Source organism: Thecamonas trahens (genome assembly GCF_000142905.1).
Source record: "Thecamonas trahens ATCC 50062 unplaced genomic scaffold supercont1.1, whole genome shotgun sequence".
NCBI classification, from domain to species: Eukaryota; order Apusomonadida; family Apusomonadidae; genus Thecamonas; species Thecamonas trahens.
The window spans coordinates 203,282-218,368 of record NW_013657679.1 but is presented as its reverse complement, the minus strand read 5'-3'; the positions used below and the strand labels follow the sequence as shown (position 1 = coordinate 218,368).

General features: G+C 63.3%; 8 protein-coding genes across 8 annotated transcripts; 2 read left to right on the top strand and 6 right to left on the bottom strand.

Moving 5' to 3' along the window:
• Positions 1-361: 361 nt before the first annotated feature.
• On the top strand, positions 362-1,051 carry AMSG_00101 (uncharacterized protein; the record flags this gene model as incomplete). Its single annotated transcript, XM_013907511.1, has 1 exon — positions 362-1,051. The coding sequence occupies one exon, from the start codon at positions 362-364 to the stop codon at positions 1,049-1,051; it is 690 nt and encodes a 229-aa protein (XP_013762965.1).
• Positions 1,052-1,072: 21 nt separating this feature from the next.
• AMSG_00100 (S25 ribosomal protein) lies at positions 1,073-2,099 on the bottom strand. The gene is made up of 3 exons (XM_013907510.1): positions 2,018-2,099; positions 1,667-1,670; positions 1,073-1,406 (listed from the first exon to the last, which is right to left on the bottom strand). The coding sequence occupies exons 1-3, from the start codon at positions 2,018-2,020 to the stop codon at positions 1,090-1,092; spliced, it is 324 nt and encodes a 107-aa protein (XP_013762964.1). The 5' UTR covers positions 2,021-2,099; the 3' UTR covers positions 1,073-1,089.
• Positions 2,100-2,208: 109 nt separating this feature from the next.
• Positions 2,209-3,212, top strand: AMSG_00099 (uncharacterized protein). The gene has a single exon (XM_013907509.1). It carries the CDS (start codon positions 2,255-2,257, stop codon positions 3,047-3,049), a length of 795 nt encoding a protein of 264 aa, XP_013762963.1. The 5' UTR covers positions 2,209-2,254; the 3' UTR covers positions 3,050-3,212.
• On the bottom strand, positions 3,033-3,737 carry AMSG_00098 (glycine cleavage system H protein). Its single transcript, XM_013907508.1, has 2 exons — positions 3,648-3,737; positions 3,033-3,560 (listed from the first exon to the last, which is right to left on the bottom strand). Exons 1-2 carry the CDS (start codon positions 3,715-3,717, stop codon positions 3,175-3,177), a joined length of 456 nt encoding a protein of 151 aa, XP_013762962.1. The 5' UTR covers positions 3,718-3,737; the 3' UTR covers positions 3,033-3,174.
• Positions 3,738-4,259: 522 nt separating this feature from the next.
• AMSG_00097 (uncharacterized protein) lies at positions 4,260-4,683 on the bottom strand (the record flags this gene model as incomplete). Its single annotated transcript, XM_013907507.1, has 1 exon — positions 4,260-4,683. The coding sequence occupies exon 1, from the start codon at positions 4,671-4,673 to the stop codon at positions 4,260-4,262; it is 414 nt and encodes a 137-aa protein (XP_013762961.1). The 5' UTR covers positions 4,674-4,683.
• Positions 4,684-5,208: 525 nt separating this feature from the next.
• Positions 5,209-8,959, bottom strand: AMSG_00096 (advillin; the record flags this gene model as incomplete). Its single annotated transcript, XM_013907506.1, has 2 exons — positions 5,209-8,716; positions 8,837-8,959. 2 exons carry the CDS (start codon positions 8,957-8,959, stop codon positions 5,264-5,266), a joined length of 3,576 nt encoding a protein of 1,191 aa, XP_013762960.1. The 3' UTR covers positions 5,209-5,263.
• A 200-nt stretch (positions 8,960-9,159) lies between these two features.
• On the bottom strand, positions 9,160-9,930 carry AMSG_00095 (calmodulin). The gene is made up of 2 exons (XM_013907505.1): positions 9,888-9,930; positions 9,160-9,722 (listed from the first exon to the last, which is right to left on the bottom strand). The coding sequence occupies exons 1-2, from the start codon at positions 9,888-9,890 to the stop codon at positions 9,279-9,281; spliced, it is 447 nt and encodes a 148-aa protein (XP_013762959.1). The 5' UTR covers positions 9,891-9,930; the 3' UTR covers positions 9,160-9,278.
• A 40-nt stretch (positions 9,931-9,970) lies between these two features.
• AMSG_00094 (ubiquitin carboxyl-terminal hydrolase) lies at positions 9,971-14,326 on the bottom strand. The gene is made up of 2 exons (XM_013907504.1): positions 14,250-14,326; positions 9,971-14,081 (listed from the first exon to the last, which is right to left on the bottom strand). The coding sequence occupies exons 1-2, from the start codon at positions 14,299-14,301 to the stop codon at positions 10,261-10,263; spliced, it is 3,873 nt and encodes a 1,290-aa protein (XP_013762958.1). The 5' UTR covers positions 14,302-14,326; the 3' UTR covers positions 9,971-10,260.
• Between the last annotated feature and the right edge of the window lie 761 nt (positions 14,327-15,087).

Sequence of the window (15,087 nt, the reverse complement as noted above, 5' to 3'; positions counted from 1 at the left end):
GATGGCCTCGGCTGCCAGAGCCCACCAGCCCTCCACACATGGCGACCTTCTCTGCGCCTCACTTGTCCGCAGCATGTCGGACGCGACATGGATGTTAGGCCGAGCAAGCGGGTCAGGGTCAGGATTGCCAGCCAGCGCCGTGTCACCGGCTGGGCTCCTCTCACTGCCGACCGAGCTGCTGCAGGCGATTGCGTACGACACAGGCATGCTTTCGTTGACAGACACGGTAGCGATGGCGGCGAGCTGCCAGCGGCTGCATGCTGCTCTGGTGGGCGATGCCGCTGGTCGACGACGAGCAGAGGCCCTGGCCGGCTACGATGCTTGCATCGCCGCGGGTCGCTGGGGTGGGGCCCGACTGGCCATGGCGAGCGTGGCCGCCACACTCGGGTACAGCCAGTCGTCGGCGGGAGCTCAGTTCTGGAGCGAGCCTCTGCGAACGTACGGGGTATTTGCTAGCACTGATGGCGATGACGATGAGTGGATCGCGCTCATCAGGGCCATGGCTGCGGCAGGCATCACAGGGCCGCTCGGGCCGACTGGTGACATCGGTGTCGAGCTTGTGTGGGACGAGGGAGAGGAGCTTGCCCACGCTTTTGACGGCGGGCCGCTCTGCGTTGCAGCCATGGCGATGCTTGCTGGTGCCGTCAACCTTGGCATCGAGCTGCTCGACGCTGAGGCGCCTGGGACGGTTGCAGGCCAGGTTCTGGCCGCCGCCGCCGCTGTCGACGAGCCGCATCTGGTGCACCGGCTGATGGAAGAGGGCGTGGACCCGAGTGCGGGATGGGACGCTGCCCTGCGATGTGCGGCTCGGCGTGGGTACGCTGGCGTAGTGGCGGCCTTGATCGTCGACGAGCGTGTCGATCCCTCGCGATGCAGCAGCGAGGTGCTACGGTCCGCAGCGAGAGCCGGCCACACCGACGTCGTCTACCACCTCCTTGCCGACGGGCGAGTCGATGCCAATGCGATGGACGGAATCGCAAGGGCAAGTGCAGTGCGAGGAGGCCACGATCAAGTTGTTGCCCTTCTCGACCGCGCGGCTACACACGGGTAAAGATAAATACTAACTGTAGGCTGTGGGATCATCGACGTTTACTCGAACTCGGACATGTCAACCTCCTCCTCGCCATCCTCGGCGACGGCAACCTCGTCGGCGACAGCCTTGGTGTAGATCGACTGCGAGCGGTGGGTGGAGACCTCAATGATGAGGCCCTCGGCGAGCATGTCCTTGATGGCAGCGCGGGCGACGGAGCCGTTGACGCGCATGCGCTCAGCGATGATCGACGGGGTGATCAGGCGGTACTTGGGGACCTCAGCCATGATCTCGGCGTACTTCTCCTCGTTGGCGAAGACCGCGTTCTCGATCTTGTCGCGCGAGCGCGTCTTCGACCACTTCTTCTTCTTAGCACCTACACACATACACGCCCTCTTCCTGTGAGCACCCGCCAGCCACACTCGCCCCGACACACCCACCCAATACCCACAACCTCTTCCTCTCCACAAACCCTCCCATCTCCTGCATCCGCACCCGCAACTAGTTGCGCACGCGGTCACAGGTAGCAGTGATAGGTGGGGGGGAGGGGGAGGGGGGGCGGCGAGAGACAGACACAAATTCGGCCAATCACACAGACACACCGCCGACACCACGCTTGCTCTCCACGTCACATACCGGCCTACGCAGGACAATACACACACTCTGTGAGTCTCTCATCATGTAATGCTTCTTGCATACTTCTTTGCTCTTGCTACGTTGGTGTAACAGAGCGACAGGGGAAATGGCGGCGGTGTGGGGGGGAGGGCCCCGGCCGGGTTTCCCTCGATGACTGACCAAAGGCGGATGAGAAGCCGACGAGGGTGGGAGGGGGGGAGGACAGCAGCGAGTACGCCCGCCACGACCAGCACAGCCATAGAAGGAGTTCTGTCACATAGAGTTGTTCTCGATACACAGCTTGCAGCTGAGGGGGGGGGGAGGGAGGGAGGGAGGGAGTAAGGGGGGGAATGACCACCAGGTCTGGCGTACCATGATAAAATGTAGTAATGTGGAGTGAGAAACAACGCCCGTGCCAGCAAAGCCGATTTGCGCGAGCTCAATTCGTCGGCCATTTTGCCGACATCCGACGAAACGAGTGAGAGTGAGCGAGTGGCAGGCCTGTGTTCCGCCGGGTGGGGCGGCGACGGTTCGGCGCGGTTGAGGCGACGGCCACACGCGACTGGAGGCGAGTGCCGGTGGCGAGAACGGTTGTAACAAGAGGCTGCGATGGAAAAGGCACTGCTGACGCCGGACGATATTGAGCATGTCCACCGTGCCTTTGCAGAAGCCGACCCGAGGCAGACAGGGCTCATCGATGTGTGGGCATTTAAGGATCTTGTGGAGACCATGCCGTGGGAGCTCTCCGACTATGACATGTACGAGCTGCTGGCGTCGGTGGAGAAGGATGGTCGTGGGCGAATTGCCTTCCCTGCGGTGCTCAAGGCTGTTGACGACCATGTGCGCGCCCGGGTTGAAGAGAGCGCAGACTTTGACGCCGCCTGGGCCGCGCTCGGCGGCTCGTTTGTCGACGTCGAGGGCACCCGCCACGCGCCGGCCTCTCTGGATTCGCCGGCCGCATTCGAGGCCTTTCTGCCTGCAGACGATCAGGCGGTGACCGAGGCGGCGGCCCAAGTGGGGATGCCCACGCCGTCGGCGGCGGCCGTGGCCGGCTCTGGCGACAAGATTTCTGTGGATGGCCTGCTGCGCGCATGTAAGCGGTATGATCTCGCCCTCAACGTCTCGGACCTCATCCAGTTCTCCACCGCACCGGAGCTCTCGTTCGACGAGTTCCGCTCATTTGTCCTCACGGGCTCGCTCACTGGTAACCGGGCGGGGGTGGGGGCCTCATCAAAGCGGCCGAAGCGGCTGCGCCGCGGCAACTCTTCGGGCTTCTCGCGCCTCTCGTCGCGCAACCTGCTCACCGCATCGAATGCCGGCGATGCCACAGGCGCTGCTCGAGGAGCTGAAGAGGACAGTGATGCTGACGGCTTGTCCAGTCTGCGGGTGGTGGTTCCGAGCTAGCCAACAGACCTATGAGCAAAGGTGTGCTCGCGGGCCGAGGCTGCGTTCATTGTCACATGGGATGATCCGACCGCGAGGTAAGGGAGGGAGAGAGGGAGAGGGAGAGGGAAAGAGAGCGGAGGGAATCAGCTCTGCTGGGCGAGGTAGGCCTCGTACTCTGCGGCATCGAGGAGCGAGTCGAGCTGGGTCGGCTCGGTCATGCGGAGCTCGACAAAGTGGCCAGCGTCGAGCGGATCGTCGTTGACAAGCGACGGGTTCTCAAACAGCGAGTAGTTTGGAGCAAGGACGTGGCCAGAGACCGGCGAGGCGACCTTCTCGTTGGCCGAGAGCGAGCACTCGAGCGAGACGACCGACTCACCCGCCTCGACCTGCGACTCGGGGTCCGGGAGGGCGACGTAAGCCACAGGACCGTGAGCGATGGCACCCGCGGGAGCAAGGCCAACCTTGGCCACTGTCGAGCCCGGGGTGTGTGCCACGTAGAGGTGGTCCTTGGTGAACTTGTACTCGGTGACTGCAGTGTTGTGAGTGTGGGGCATGGGCAGGGGGAGAGGGAGAGGGGACGGGAGGAGGGGGGAGGGGGGGGGTGCAGGGCACGTACGGGCACCAGCAGTGGTGGAGAGGGTGCGCCGGGCAAGGGGGGTCACGGCGGTGGTAGCGAGGCGGAACATGGTAAGGGTGTGAGAGAGGTGGTGCTGAGGTGGTTTGTAGTTTGTGGTTGTGGTTGTGGTTGGGACGGGGGGAGGGGAGGGGAGGGGAGACGGGCAAAGTGATCAACCACTCCAACCGATGCCCATGTCGGTGGAGGAACGGCGTTTGGCTTGATGCTTGATTTCATAGGAATGGGGCTGGTAGGTGGTGTGGTGTGACCGAGAGAGGTTGGGATGGCGGTGAGATGGCAGTGGAGTCCGAGATCTAAAGCATGAAACGATGTGTGTTCTGTAGAGGCCGGCATCAGCCGAGGGCAAGCAACGGGCGGGATGGGGCGGAGAAGCGGCGAAAAGACCCCTGATGATGCGCTTGATAGCTCGATACCAGTCCAGCTTGATCGCCTAGTGAGGGTCAGTGTGACCGATGGTGGATGTGGGCGCGTGCGGCCGATGGCGGGTGTGGGCGCGTGCGGCCGATGGCGCGTTTGGGCGCTTGCGGCCGATGGCGGGCGTGGGTCGTGCGAGGCGGCGAGAGAGAGGGTGAGTGGTGCAAGAGTAGGCGTCTACTCGTGCTTCTTTGCAGGCACCGACACATCGCCGGCGTAGATCCAGACGATGGCAAACCACATGAGAGAGAGGCCGGAGAGGGCGAGGAGGAGGACGTGGTGCTTGGCATCATGTGTGGGGTGCTCGGCTGTAGAGACGTCGACACCAATAGCAATGGCGCCCATGAGTGAGGCTGCGAGGTTGGCAAGAGCAACAACTTCAACGCGCGGGTAGTACAGCTCACGGGCAGCGAGAGCGCATCCGACCACAACAAACAGAGCCAGTCCGCCCACCAATCGGCCGAGTGTCTCGTCGGTGAAGAACCAGCCAGTGACCGGGAACACCCACTCGGGGTTGACCAGCAGCAGCGCAAGCGGCGCAAAGAGTACAGCCTGGACAGCAAACGCGCTCCGCCAGAATGGTCTCAGCATGATTGGTTTGGTGTCAGAGGTGTGGTGGCTGGACCTGGGCGGCTTGGCGTGGTTGGGAACGGCCGTCTCGCTCTGGTTGAGCTGCCGGCCGGTTTTGGCGCATCGTCACGGCACAAGCATCCAGCCATGGCGCTGCGATGGTTGTCGACCTGCTGACGCTGATACGCTCGGCTATTGGACTTATGGACGACATGCACGTGTAGTGCCCAGCTCGCTTCTCGATCGGCTTGCTACTTTTCGCGCGCGTGTGTAGTAGCTAGCTCGAACTTGCTCTGATTTCTTACCACTGCAGGCAACTTCTGTAGGCACTGCGTGCCGTCTGCCGCCGCCATCTACACACACGGCACCATAGACGTTTGTGATCTATGCCTTTGCAGAGACATATCCTGCTACTCTATCGCTCTATGGCTCCACGCCCTCCTGGCCTCGAGCATGGCGCCCAGAGGCCAACCGCAGGCCTCAGATTCTGCGATCGTTGCGCGAGCACCACTCACAAACCAGCTCAGCCGGTCGCCCACTATCACGCGAGTTGAACACACACTCGGTTTCACATAAAGAAGATATGTACAGACAATGACAGGGGGTCCAGACTAAGAGTCACTCGCCGCCTCCAGGGCGCTACATGATCCAGAATCTCCACACGCACAGTAGGCAAGGCCTGGCATGCGGGAGGCAAGATCGTGCGACCGGTGGCATGACGCCGCGCAGACCGAGCAGACCAGAAACGGGGCGTCGGGCGTGGAGCACGAGCGGCAGTGGTACACTCCCTGCTCCACCGCATCGCGGCCGGTGACAGAGAACGAACACGTTCGCGCGCGACAGGCATCGCGCAGCCGCCGCGCGAGCGACTTGCGCGCCGACGCGCACGCTTCCGCCACCTTCTTGCGCGGGTCGCAGAACCGTGCTGAGCACTCGGCAGCCGACCAACCTTGAAAGTGGCAGGTGAAGCTGAGCGGCTCGGCGCCGGCAACGCACTCGTGGACGGTAGGCAGGTTGCCGGCCGCAAGGCCAGGGCGCGCACCGGCTGGCGTCGTCGCGATGTACTCGTCCACAAACGTTCGGACCTTGGCAGACTTGGAGTCGTCGGCGCAGGGCGGGATTCGAAGGTGAACCTCGTACTGAGCGTCAAGGATGTAGAAGGCACGGTCGGAGAGATCATACTGGCAGAAGTTGCTCAGCTCGGTGATGGTGAGAAAGCCCGATGCAAACGATGCCTCGTAGAGATAGACTTCCAGCCCCGCATCACGGAGGAGCGGGAACGAGGCGTACGGAGACTTGCCGCCGAGCGCGGCCCAGAACGCCTCCGGCTCGTAGCCCTCGGGAATGGTGACGATCGCGTCCTCGTCCTCGTCAGCCTCGCCGTCGTCGCCCGAGTACGACGAGTTGGACGGGTAGAAGAGCGAGCCTGTGACCAGCCGCCGGAGCCGCCGTGCCACGGACGACGCGAGGTCGACCTCGACCCGGTTGACTCCGGCTCCGAGCCAGACGTAGATGACTCCGGCGCCCACGTCGTAGCACACAAACGCGTCGCCCGAGTTGAGCGACGCCGAGCGTGCCTTCACCTCGTACGCCACCAGGTGTACTTTGTCGCCGGCTGCCAGCTCGGACCGCACGTGGTAAAGCCGGGTGGCGAGCTTGTTGGCGGCGAGCGTTTCGGCGTTGAACACGTCGTCCGGTGCGAGCGCCTCGAGCTCCGGGTGCGCGTCGCCGTAGTTGAACACCATGCATGCGTCGATGGGCAAGACGTCACGCCCGTGCCCGGTGTGCACCACCATGCCGTCCGGAAAGAGCGAGTGAAAGTGAGGGCACTCTTTGTACATCGACTGCTGAACCACCGTGACGTCCATGCCGTGCGCCGAGAACTTGGACTTGAGCTCACGCCCGAGCGAGAGCTCGTACTCGAGAAAGATCCGCGATGAGGCCAGCCGCCCGGCCCAAAAGTAGATGCGGAACCGTGTCTGCGACGGGAGCCCGTTGGCAGCCTCGGTTTGGTAAGTGTAGATGACCACCACTGCGTCAGCTGCAAAAAAGTGTCCATGATGGTGCCGCGGAAGCGTGTAGATCATCGACGGCGACTCGAAGACCATGACCTTCTTGGAGCCGCCAGCGTCGCCGAGCGAGGCCACTGTTGCTCCGTGCACCGCTTCCGCGTGCGTGTGGAGCCGCGCGTAGTCGATCGGAACAGCGTCGACCTTGGCCACCCGTGAGTGCGGAGCGTTGAACGACACAATGGCGCCGTCAGACGCCTCGCGGTTAAGCATCGGGGTGTGCCAATCGTTAAAGTACTCTTTGAACAGATACGTCTCCGCTCCCTCCACAACTCGCGTGATAGACGCAAACGACGACCGCTCCGCAGACTCGAAAAAGTGCTCGCCGACCCTGAGCCCGGCCTCTTTCTCGATCTCGTTTGCACCCTTGCCGATCCACACAAACACATCGTTGACCGAGTCGAGAATGTACACGTCGTCGGTGACCAGCATGGCCTTGGAGAGCGGGCGCTCGGTGAGTTTGAGTACCTGAAGCTGGCCGGCGGCGTCAGACACCTCGTACAGCTCGGTCGCGTTGTGGAGCGCCGCCTCGTAGGCCTCGTCGTCGGCAACATCTCCGTCGTCGTCACCGCGCGGAATCTGCGGTGTCGGCGTTGCAGAAGCTGCCGGATCCCACCCCAGCGTCCGCCAGAACGGCTCAAAGTCGGCCGCGTCATCTGTCCGCTCGTCGGCCACCAAGATGCTGAGCCGGCCGCGCTCCTGCTTGACCTTGGTGGTAAAGTCGAGCGCCTTGGCCTTTTCCTTCATCGACGACTCGCTTCCGTTCCACTGGTACATGACGTCTGAGCAGTCGAGCACAAAGACTTCACCGTGGTGGAGCGAGGCATACGACGGCGCCACCCTGTAGATGCGGATGTGCCGGACGCCCTTGATCTGGTAGAGCATTGGCACCACGCCCTGTGCCACATGCTTGAGCCCGCCCTCCACTCCGCCCTCGAGCAGGGTCATGCCGAACCAAAACACCTTCTTGAACTCATCGCTCTCGTCGTCCTGGTCCTCGCGCACTGCTGACGTCCCGCACAGCTTCGCCAGCGCCGCGGCCTGGAAGCATGCCGTCGTGTACTCGTCGCGGGTCGACTCAGCGCCGACCCAAAAGTAGACCGACTTACTGAGTCGGTCGCCGGCGGCACTCACCGCCAGCACAATGTACGAGTCGCCGACGTAGAACTTGCCCACCTCGTCCAGCGGCTGCTTGACAGGCGTCATCGCCTCGATCCGCCACACCTCGACGCCCTCTTTCACCCCTGCGCCTCGAAAGTGCGCCGGCCACGCCTTCCAAGGATCAGCCTCATCGTCAGAGTCCGACTCGAGAAAGTCGTACTTGGACGCCGACGATGACGGCGCCGGCGGCGGGGGTGGTGGCGGCGGTGGCGGCGGCGGTGGCGGCGCTGCCGATGTGCTCACAGGTGACGCTTCCGCCGTTGCTGCTTCTCCTCCTCCAGCTGCCATTGGCTCTACCTCGCCGCTGTCATCTCGGTCCATGCTCGTTGTCTTGCCAGCAGCCAAAGCAGCGGCGGCGGTGCGACGCGCCTCCAGCTCGGCCTCGAGCTTGGTCTGCTTGGTCTCGAGTGCCGCAAGCTCCGAGAGCGCGACATCGAGCGCAGCCGTCACCTTCTTGACTTTGGCCTTGTCGGCCATCACAGCGTCGCGCAGTGCGTTCGCTTCTGCAGTCAGTGCCTCTGCCCGCGGATCGTTCTTGGCTGCCACAGCGTCGCGAGCGGCCTGCCGCAGCGCCTTAAACTCTGCATCAGCCTTTGCCACCGATGCTGTAAGCGCCTCCAGCTCTGCACGAGCGGCTTCGATCTGTGTTGTCGGCGGGCGACTCGATTGCGACTCGGAGGCTACCACCGTATCTGGCGATGGCACCGACTCGGCTGCCTCCTCTTCCTCTTCCTCGACGAGGAGCGAGACATACTTTGGCTTGGCAAACACGCCATGGTTGGGCTTGCATGTAAAGTAGCGTGTTCCGCAGACCTCACCGTCGTTCTTGCCGATCTGTCAAGGGGGGGGGGGGGGTGAGGGATGAGAGGGGACGATGAGGGGGAATGAGGGGGATGAGGGGGGAGGGGGGAGGGGAGGGGGGGGGGGAGGGGGACAGGGTGCTGTTCTGCTTACAGGCTCGTCGTAGGCAATGCCAACCACGACCTTGTTGCGGACAAAGGAGGCTGGGCCGTGGAAGCGGACTGTCCCAGTATGGCCTTTGCAGGTGACTCGAGAGCCGATGGGAAACGCAGACATGGGGTGGTAGTTGGTGGTAGTTGGTGGTGGTGGTTGGTGGTGGTGGTGGTGGTGGTGGCGGTGGTGGTGGTGGTGGTGGCCTGTGGTGAGGTGGTGGCGGCTGTCACGGCGCGGCGCACGGTGGCCGACGTGGGTTGGGACAAGGGGGAGGGGTGGGACATCAGATCGGAAGATTGGGGGTGGGGTGGGGTGGGTGGTGGGTGGGGGGGGGGGGGTTCAATGTACACTGGTTGGTGCGCAACCAGCTTCGCCAACATACAGTTGTACCTTGCTGCGATGCTCATCAACGACCGCTGCCGAGGCGTGCAGGCAGGGAAACTCACAACGAGACCAGCTTGACAAAGTCATCGACATTAACTTGGCCGTCACCGTCAAAGTCCGCAGCAGCGAGCATCTCCTTGGCCTCGTCGGTGGCGAGCGACTCGCCGAGCTCAGCCATAAACGTGTCGATGAGCTCGTCGACCGAGATGGTGCCCGTCTTTGACGTGTCAAAGAGCGAAAAGGCCCAGCGGAGCTCCTCGTTGGGATCGGCGTCTTTCATCGAGTTGGCCATGAGGACGCAGAACTCGTCAAAGTCGATCTCTCCATTGCCATCGGCGTCGACTTCCTTGATCATGGTGGTCACTTCGTCCATGGTACAAGCATGGCCGAGCTGATGCAGAAACTTGTGCACCTCATCAACAGTCAGCGTCCCACCACCATCCGCATCGACCGAGTTGAATCCGTCGCGGAGCTCCTCAACCTGTTCCTCGGTCAGGCCCTCCTGCAGCGCGTGGGTCGGGGATTCGGCGAGCATGTGTGGGTGAGTGTCAGCGAGGGTGATGAGAAGAAGCAGAGGAACAAGGGCGTGCCTGCACGTGTGTATGTGTGTGGAGTGGGCGGGCAGGGAGGGAGGGTGGGAGGGGAGGGGGGGGGGAGAGGGGCGTACCATGGCACCTCGCGATGTGGCCTCTGCTCGGAGCGAGTGGAGTGGTGCGCGGCGCAGTTGCAGACCTTCCTTCCACAGCTGGCAACATCATGTACAACCTTTAGTGGCGGCAACTACAGCAGCACACACTTTCCACCCTCCCCGTCTTCGTCGTCTGACGGCACTTCGACCGCTACACGCTCAATCGACTCGTCGATCTCAAATCCGGCTGCGCCGCGAAGCTTGTAGAAGAGGACGTACGCCGCCGAGCTTTTGAGCTCGTCGTCGCCGCTTACCTTGTCGCACGACGAATCGTTGAAGCAGTACCACTGCCCATCAGCTCCGGTTGCCATTGCCACATAGTGCCCGCCGCCGAGCGAGCCGTAGTGGTTTGTCACCGCGTATAGATCGTAAATCGGCGCTTCGACCTCGTCGTTGACAATATACTGCCCCGGCTGGAAGCCGGTGACCGGAAAGTCGACGATCTTGCGCGACTTGACCAACGCCCGCGATGGAGCTGGAACCGCTTGAGGTGTACAATGAGTACGGTCGGTGTCGTCCACAAATCCATCTTCTTGTGCGCCCGCTGCAGCTCACCGCAGTCCTTGCAGTACCATGCGTCCTCCTCGTCCATTTGCTCCGCTTTGGTGAACCATCCAAAGCAGTCATCGAGCGAGACTGGCTTTTCCTCCTCCTCGCGCGCCCGCGCCACAGACGCGTCGTCCTCACCTGCACGCTCCGCTCGCCACGAGTAGTACATCGCCACCACGCCGAGATCCCAGTCGATCGCCACGCTTCCTGGGCCGGCATCGAGCACAGACTCGTCGTCTGCAATCGGGCACCCGAGACAGAACGCATACCACGGGCACACCGCGCACTGTGTTCCGTACTTGTTGACCTTTCGGAGGACAAACGGGAACCGCGGCGAGTCCGAGCTAGTCTCCGATCCCGAGCCCGACTCGGAGTCCGAGCCTGATGAGCTCGTTCCGTTCTGGTTCTCCCTTCCGCGCCCACGCACAAGCTTGTCAAGCCGCGGCGGCTCCTCGAGCTGGAAGAACCGCTTGCTCTGCCGCCAGATCTCGGCGTAGAACTCGCTTGCGCTCATCGGCGCGCTTGGGTCGTACGTGATCAGAATCGGCCGCCCGAACACGTGCACTTTGTACGGATTGACAAAGTACACCTCTTGCTTGAGAAGCTTGCGGTGGATGACAAACACCGAGCCGATGTCCAGCGCCGACCGCGGTGTTGGACTTACCACAGCCTCGACCGCAGTCTCGGGTGTCGTCTCGGGTATCGTCTCGGCTGCTCCCTTGCCCTTGGCGTCGGATCCAGATGCAGATGTGCTCGTCGACGCGGATTCCGACGCGGATTCCGACGCGGATCCCGATTCCGGCTCCACCTCTGCCGTTGGGGCCGCCTCTGCCGGGGCCGACTCCGACTCGGACGCTGGCTCCGCCTCATCATCACTCTCGGCCGGTGGCAGCGCCCCCTCGGGCGCAAGAATCTCAAACCCATACACTGACAGCCCGACCCGCGAGAGCGGCGCGTCGTCGCGCACAAACTCCATCACCACCGAGCCCGAGACCACCGCCAGCACGAGGCCTTCGATCGGAAGCCGGGCCATTCGCGCCAGCTTGCGCTTGAGCGCGCCCACTCGCGCTTCTGGATCCATCCGCACGTCGAAACGTGTCGGAATCCGCGTCCCGTCGCGCCAAATCACAATGATCGGCACGTACGTAAAGTCGTCCACAGGAAGCGGGAGTGAGAGCGAGAGGTACGGGTCGAACCGCACAGACTCAAACTGGCACACCGGGCACTCGAGTCGCGACTTGGTGAGCCCAGCAAAGAGATCCACAATGATCGAGTCGTTGCGGAGCTGATAGTTCTCCCACGACTCGCCCGCAACTTCCGCGTCCGGCCGACCGTCAGAGTCCGGCAGCTCGGTGTACGGCTTGTCCATAATCCGGTTCATATCCTCATGCAGTCCATCGAGGAGGTACGCCAGAAACTCCTGCGAGTCCTGCTGCTGAAACGTCGCAAAAGCAGGGTTGAACTTGCCGATCGTCGTTCGGAACTTGTGCGGTGGAAAGGCGGCCACGGCGCCAGACCAGAGCATTTTGACCACCTCCCCGTACCGCTTGGCAATGAGGCCCTTGTACCCGAGCGGGTTCGTGGTGTTGATCTCGGACAGGTAGTAGTCCTTGAGGACAAACTCCGTAAGCGGACCGGTGTGCGCCAAGCACTGCAGCGCAGAGTTCATAAAGCATGTGTTGCCAAGGTTGTTGAGCCCGACCAGCCCCGGCGGGACCACTGGCTCCACCGGCCCGCTACTCGCTCCGGACTCGCCCTCGTCTCCGCCGGCCCCGGCTCCGCCTGCCGCACCCTCGCTCTCCGCCCGCGGACGCGTCTCCAGCAGCGCCACAAGGTGTGCCTCCTCCGGCCACTCGCCGGTCTCCGTCTGCACCTCCATCATCACCACAGAGTCGTGCTTGAGCCCGACCTCGCCTAGGCTTGCGCTCTTGTTCGTCAGCAGCTTGGGGCTCTTAATCGAGTCGCAGTTCCACAGCCGAACCCGCGACGGCGAGAGCGGGCCGAGCCGGCTCCCGCGCGCCGCGCATACCTTTTTGGTCAGCCATGCCACGCTCTCCGACGCCGGGCACGAGACAAGGATCCCAGCCTCGCCCTTCTTCTTGCCGCCGCTCTTGGGCCATGCCTTGATCACACGCAGCGCAAGCGGATAGAGTTCCACGCGGAGCACCTGGTCTGAGCCCATCACCTGCGGCCGCGGGAGCTGCGGGCCAGAGCCAGGATACCATGCCCCAAGCGCAGCGTACACGTTCTGCGGCACAACCACAAAGTCCTCGTTCTGCACCAGCTCGTGCCGCAGCTCGCGCCGGTAGCCCGACTTGCTCGAAATGAGCGGCGTGTTGTCAAACGGAGGCATCGCTCGCCGGTTCGCAGCCTCGCCGCGGAACCCGACGCTCGCCCGCCACCCGCGCCACCACTCGGCCGGCAGGAGGAACACGTCCACGCCGCGCTTGCGCGACGCTTCCTTGCCCTCCTTCAGCGCCGCGTCGATGAACGCGGCCTCGTCCTCCAGATGCTCTGGCTTGAGCCCGAGCGATACGTGCGCAATTCGCCGCAGCGTGTGCACAAACTCGTCAAGGCCAGGCACCCCGCCGCGCGCCACAAACCCTTCAAAGTCGACCCCATTGCCTGCATCCGCGGCGCCGTCGTCGCTACTCGAGCTTGACGAGCTCGACGAGCTCGACGAGCTTGCGTTTTCACCCACGCTCGCGCTCTTTGCTGGCGTCTTGCCCGCCACAGCCATCTCGTTCACCATCGTCGCCAGCTGCACCGCCGAGAGCCGCCCGCTCCCGTCGCTGTCGTAGAGGTCAAAGCAGAACCGCAGCTGCGCCCGCCGCGGTCCGCGGCAGACCGGCGAGAGCCCACAGACCAGCTCGCGAAAGTCGACCAGCTCGTCGCCGTTGTCGTCGAACCGCTCAAAGATCCGCATCGCCACCTGGCTCGTGAGCGGTGGCGCGAGGAGCGCCCCAAAGGTCTTGGCCTCGAGCGCATTGGCGTTGCCCGGATGCTTCATGGTGTAGAACGCCTTTTCCAGCGACTTGACCTCGGCCACGCTAAAGTACGTAATCGACGCCAGCGTGAGCGCCAGTGTCACGTGCTGCTCTGCGCCCGCAGGCTCGAGCGCAAACGGCGTCACCGCGCCTTGCACCGTATGCACCCACGCCGCAAGCGAGTTGGACGACCGGTCCGCGTTGAGCCATGCCAGAAAGCCTGGCCCGTCGATTCCTGCCACCGTCTCGCCCTCGTACTCGATGTTGTTCGTCCGAATCCGCGACACCACGTCGTCGGCCACCACCTCGCCGTCGGTCACGGAGAGCAGCGCCTTGAGCTCTACAGGGAGCACAAAGCCCTTGCCGTCGATGTCAAGCGCCCGGAAGAGCAGGTTGGCCTTTTCCTTTGGCGACGACCGGAACATAATCGCCATCGCCACCACAAAGTCCTTGTACGACAGCACCGAGTGGTGCTTGTCCGTCGCAAAAACGTAGAACAGCGCATCGCCCAGCGTCCCTGGCAACGCGTCTGCCAGCACAGACCGGAGAAACACAGCCTTGGAGAGTGTGTTCTTGGTCCCGCGCGGTCCTGCCCGCGAAAACGCCCCCGTCAGCCGCTCTAGGTCCTCTGCTGAGACTGTTGCCGCTCCTCTGTGTAAGTTGCACTCTCCGTCCCCCCCCTCTCCCCCCACCGACGTGTTCCATTTCTCCCGCCTGTCGCCACCCCCCCTCCCTCCTCCCCCCCCTCCCCCGCCACCCCCCTACCCCGCGACCCACTCCACCCCCCCCACCCTTGCCTACGTACACCGTGAAAGAGCTTCGTCATGCGGAAGGAGCCGCGAGTTCTTGCTCCCCATACCTCAGCAGCGACGACCAGCGAGGTGTTTGGCCAACCGTGTCACGAACCGGCCAAGGCCAACAAGCAGCATCATTGTCTGCCAAAATGCCCCCCACCCCCCCCCCCCGGGCCGACTCGCGCACGGGCGCACTCGACCCGATTGCCGTGCTCGTCCAGAACCCACTCTCTGTCATATGTGGTCGAGCCCGTGGGAGGCTCCACGGACAACGCCACGCCAACTCGACGTCGCGGTCTATTCCCCCCGGCCGAGCTCGCGTCCATCGTCTCCGTCTTTGCCAACAGAGTTCCGCTGAACGGTGGTCACCGTGGTAGGCGCTGCGGGCGTTGGCGTGTCGGCAGCCGTTGCCAACTCTGTGACGACATCGCTTCCCATTGACGGTGTGTGGAAGTAGGAGTGGCACACGGGCGCTGCTTCCTCTCCCCTGTACGTTTGTGCTGCTCGATATGGCTGGAAGTCGTTCCTGTCCAGTGTAAGTGGTCTCCGGGTACGCAAGAACCGGCAAGGCGCCTGCCTCACGCCTGCCGGTGCCAAGTTGGGGAATACTGTACTGCTCCACGTCGTCGGCCCGTCCGGTGGTACCATCGCGGGCATCCAGGACACCGACTCCGAGCCCATGGTCGTGACTGTTGCTGTCGGCCTCGTCGTCGTCTTGTTTGTTTTACCGTGCCATCAGAGCACTGCCGGAAGCTCAGCTCAGTCCTTGGTCATGTGAGCATTTGCCAGAGCACGGGGTGGGAGGGGGGGAGGGGGGTGGGGGGTCGGGGGATCCTTGTTTTGGCTGCT

Coding starts and splice junctions, on each gene's coding strand:
- AMSG_00099 (XM_013907509.1), top strand. CDS start 2,255: ATGGAAAAGGCACTGCTGACGCCGGACGATATTGAGCATGTCCACCGT.
- AMSG_00098 (XM_013907508.1), bottom strand. CDS start 3,717: ATGTTCCGCCTCGCTACCACCGCCGTGACCCCCCTTGCCCGGCGCACC. Junction 3,561..3,647: donor CTCCACCACTGCTGGTGCCC/GTACGTGCCCTG, acceptor ACAACACTGCAG/TCACCGAGTACAAGTTCACC.
- AMSG_00094 (XM_013907504.1), bottom strand. CDS start 14,301: ATGGGGAGCAAGAACTCGCGGCTCCTTCCGCATGACGAAGCTCTTTCA. Junction 14,082..14,249: donor TGACGAAGCTCTTTCACGGT/GTACGTAGGCAA, acceptor GAGCGGCAACAG/TCTCAGCAGAGGACCTAGAG.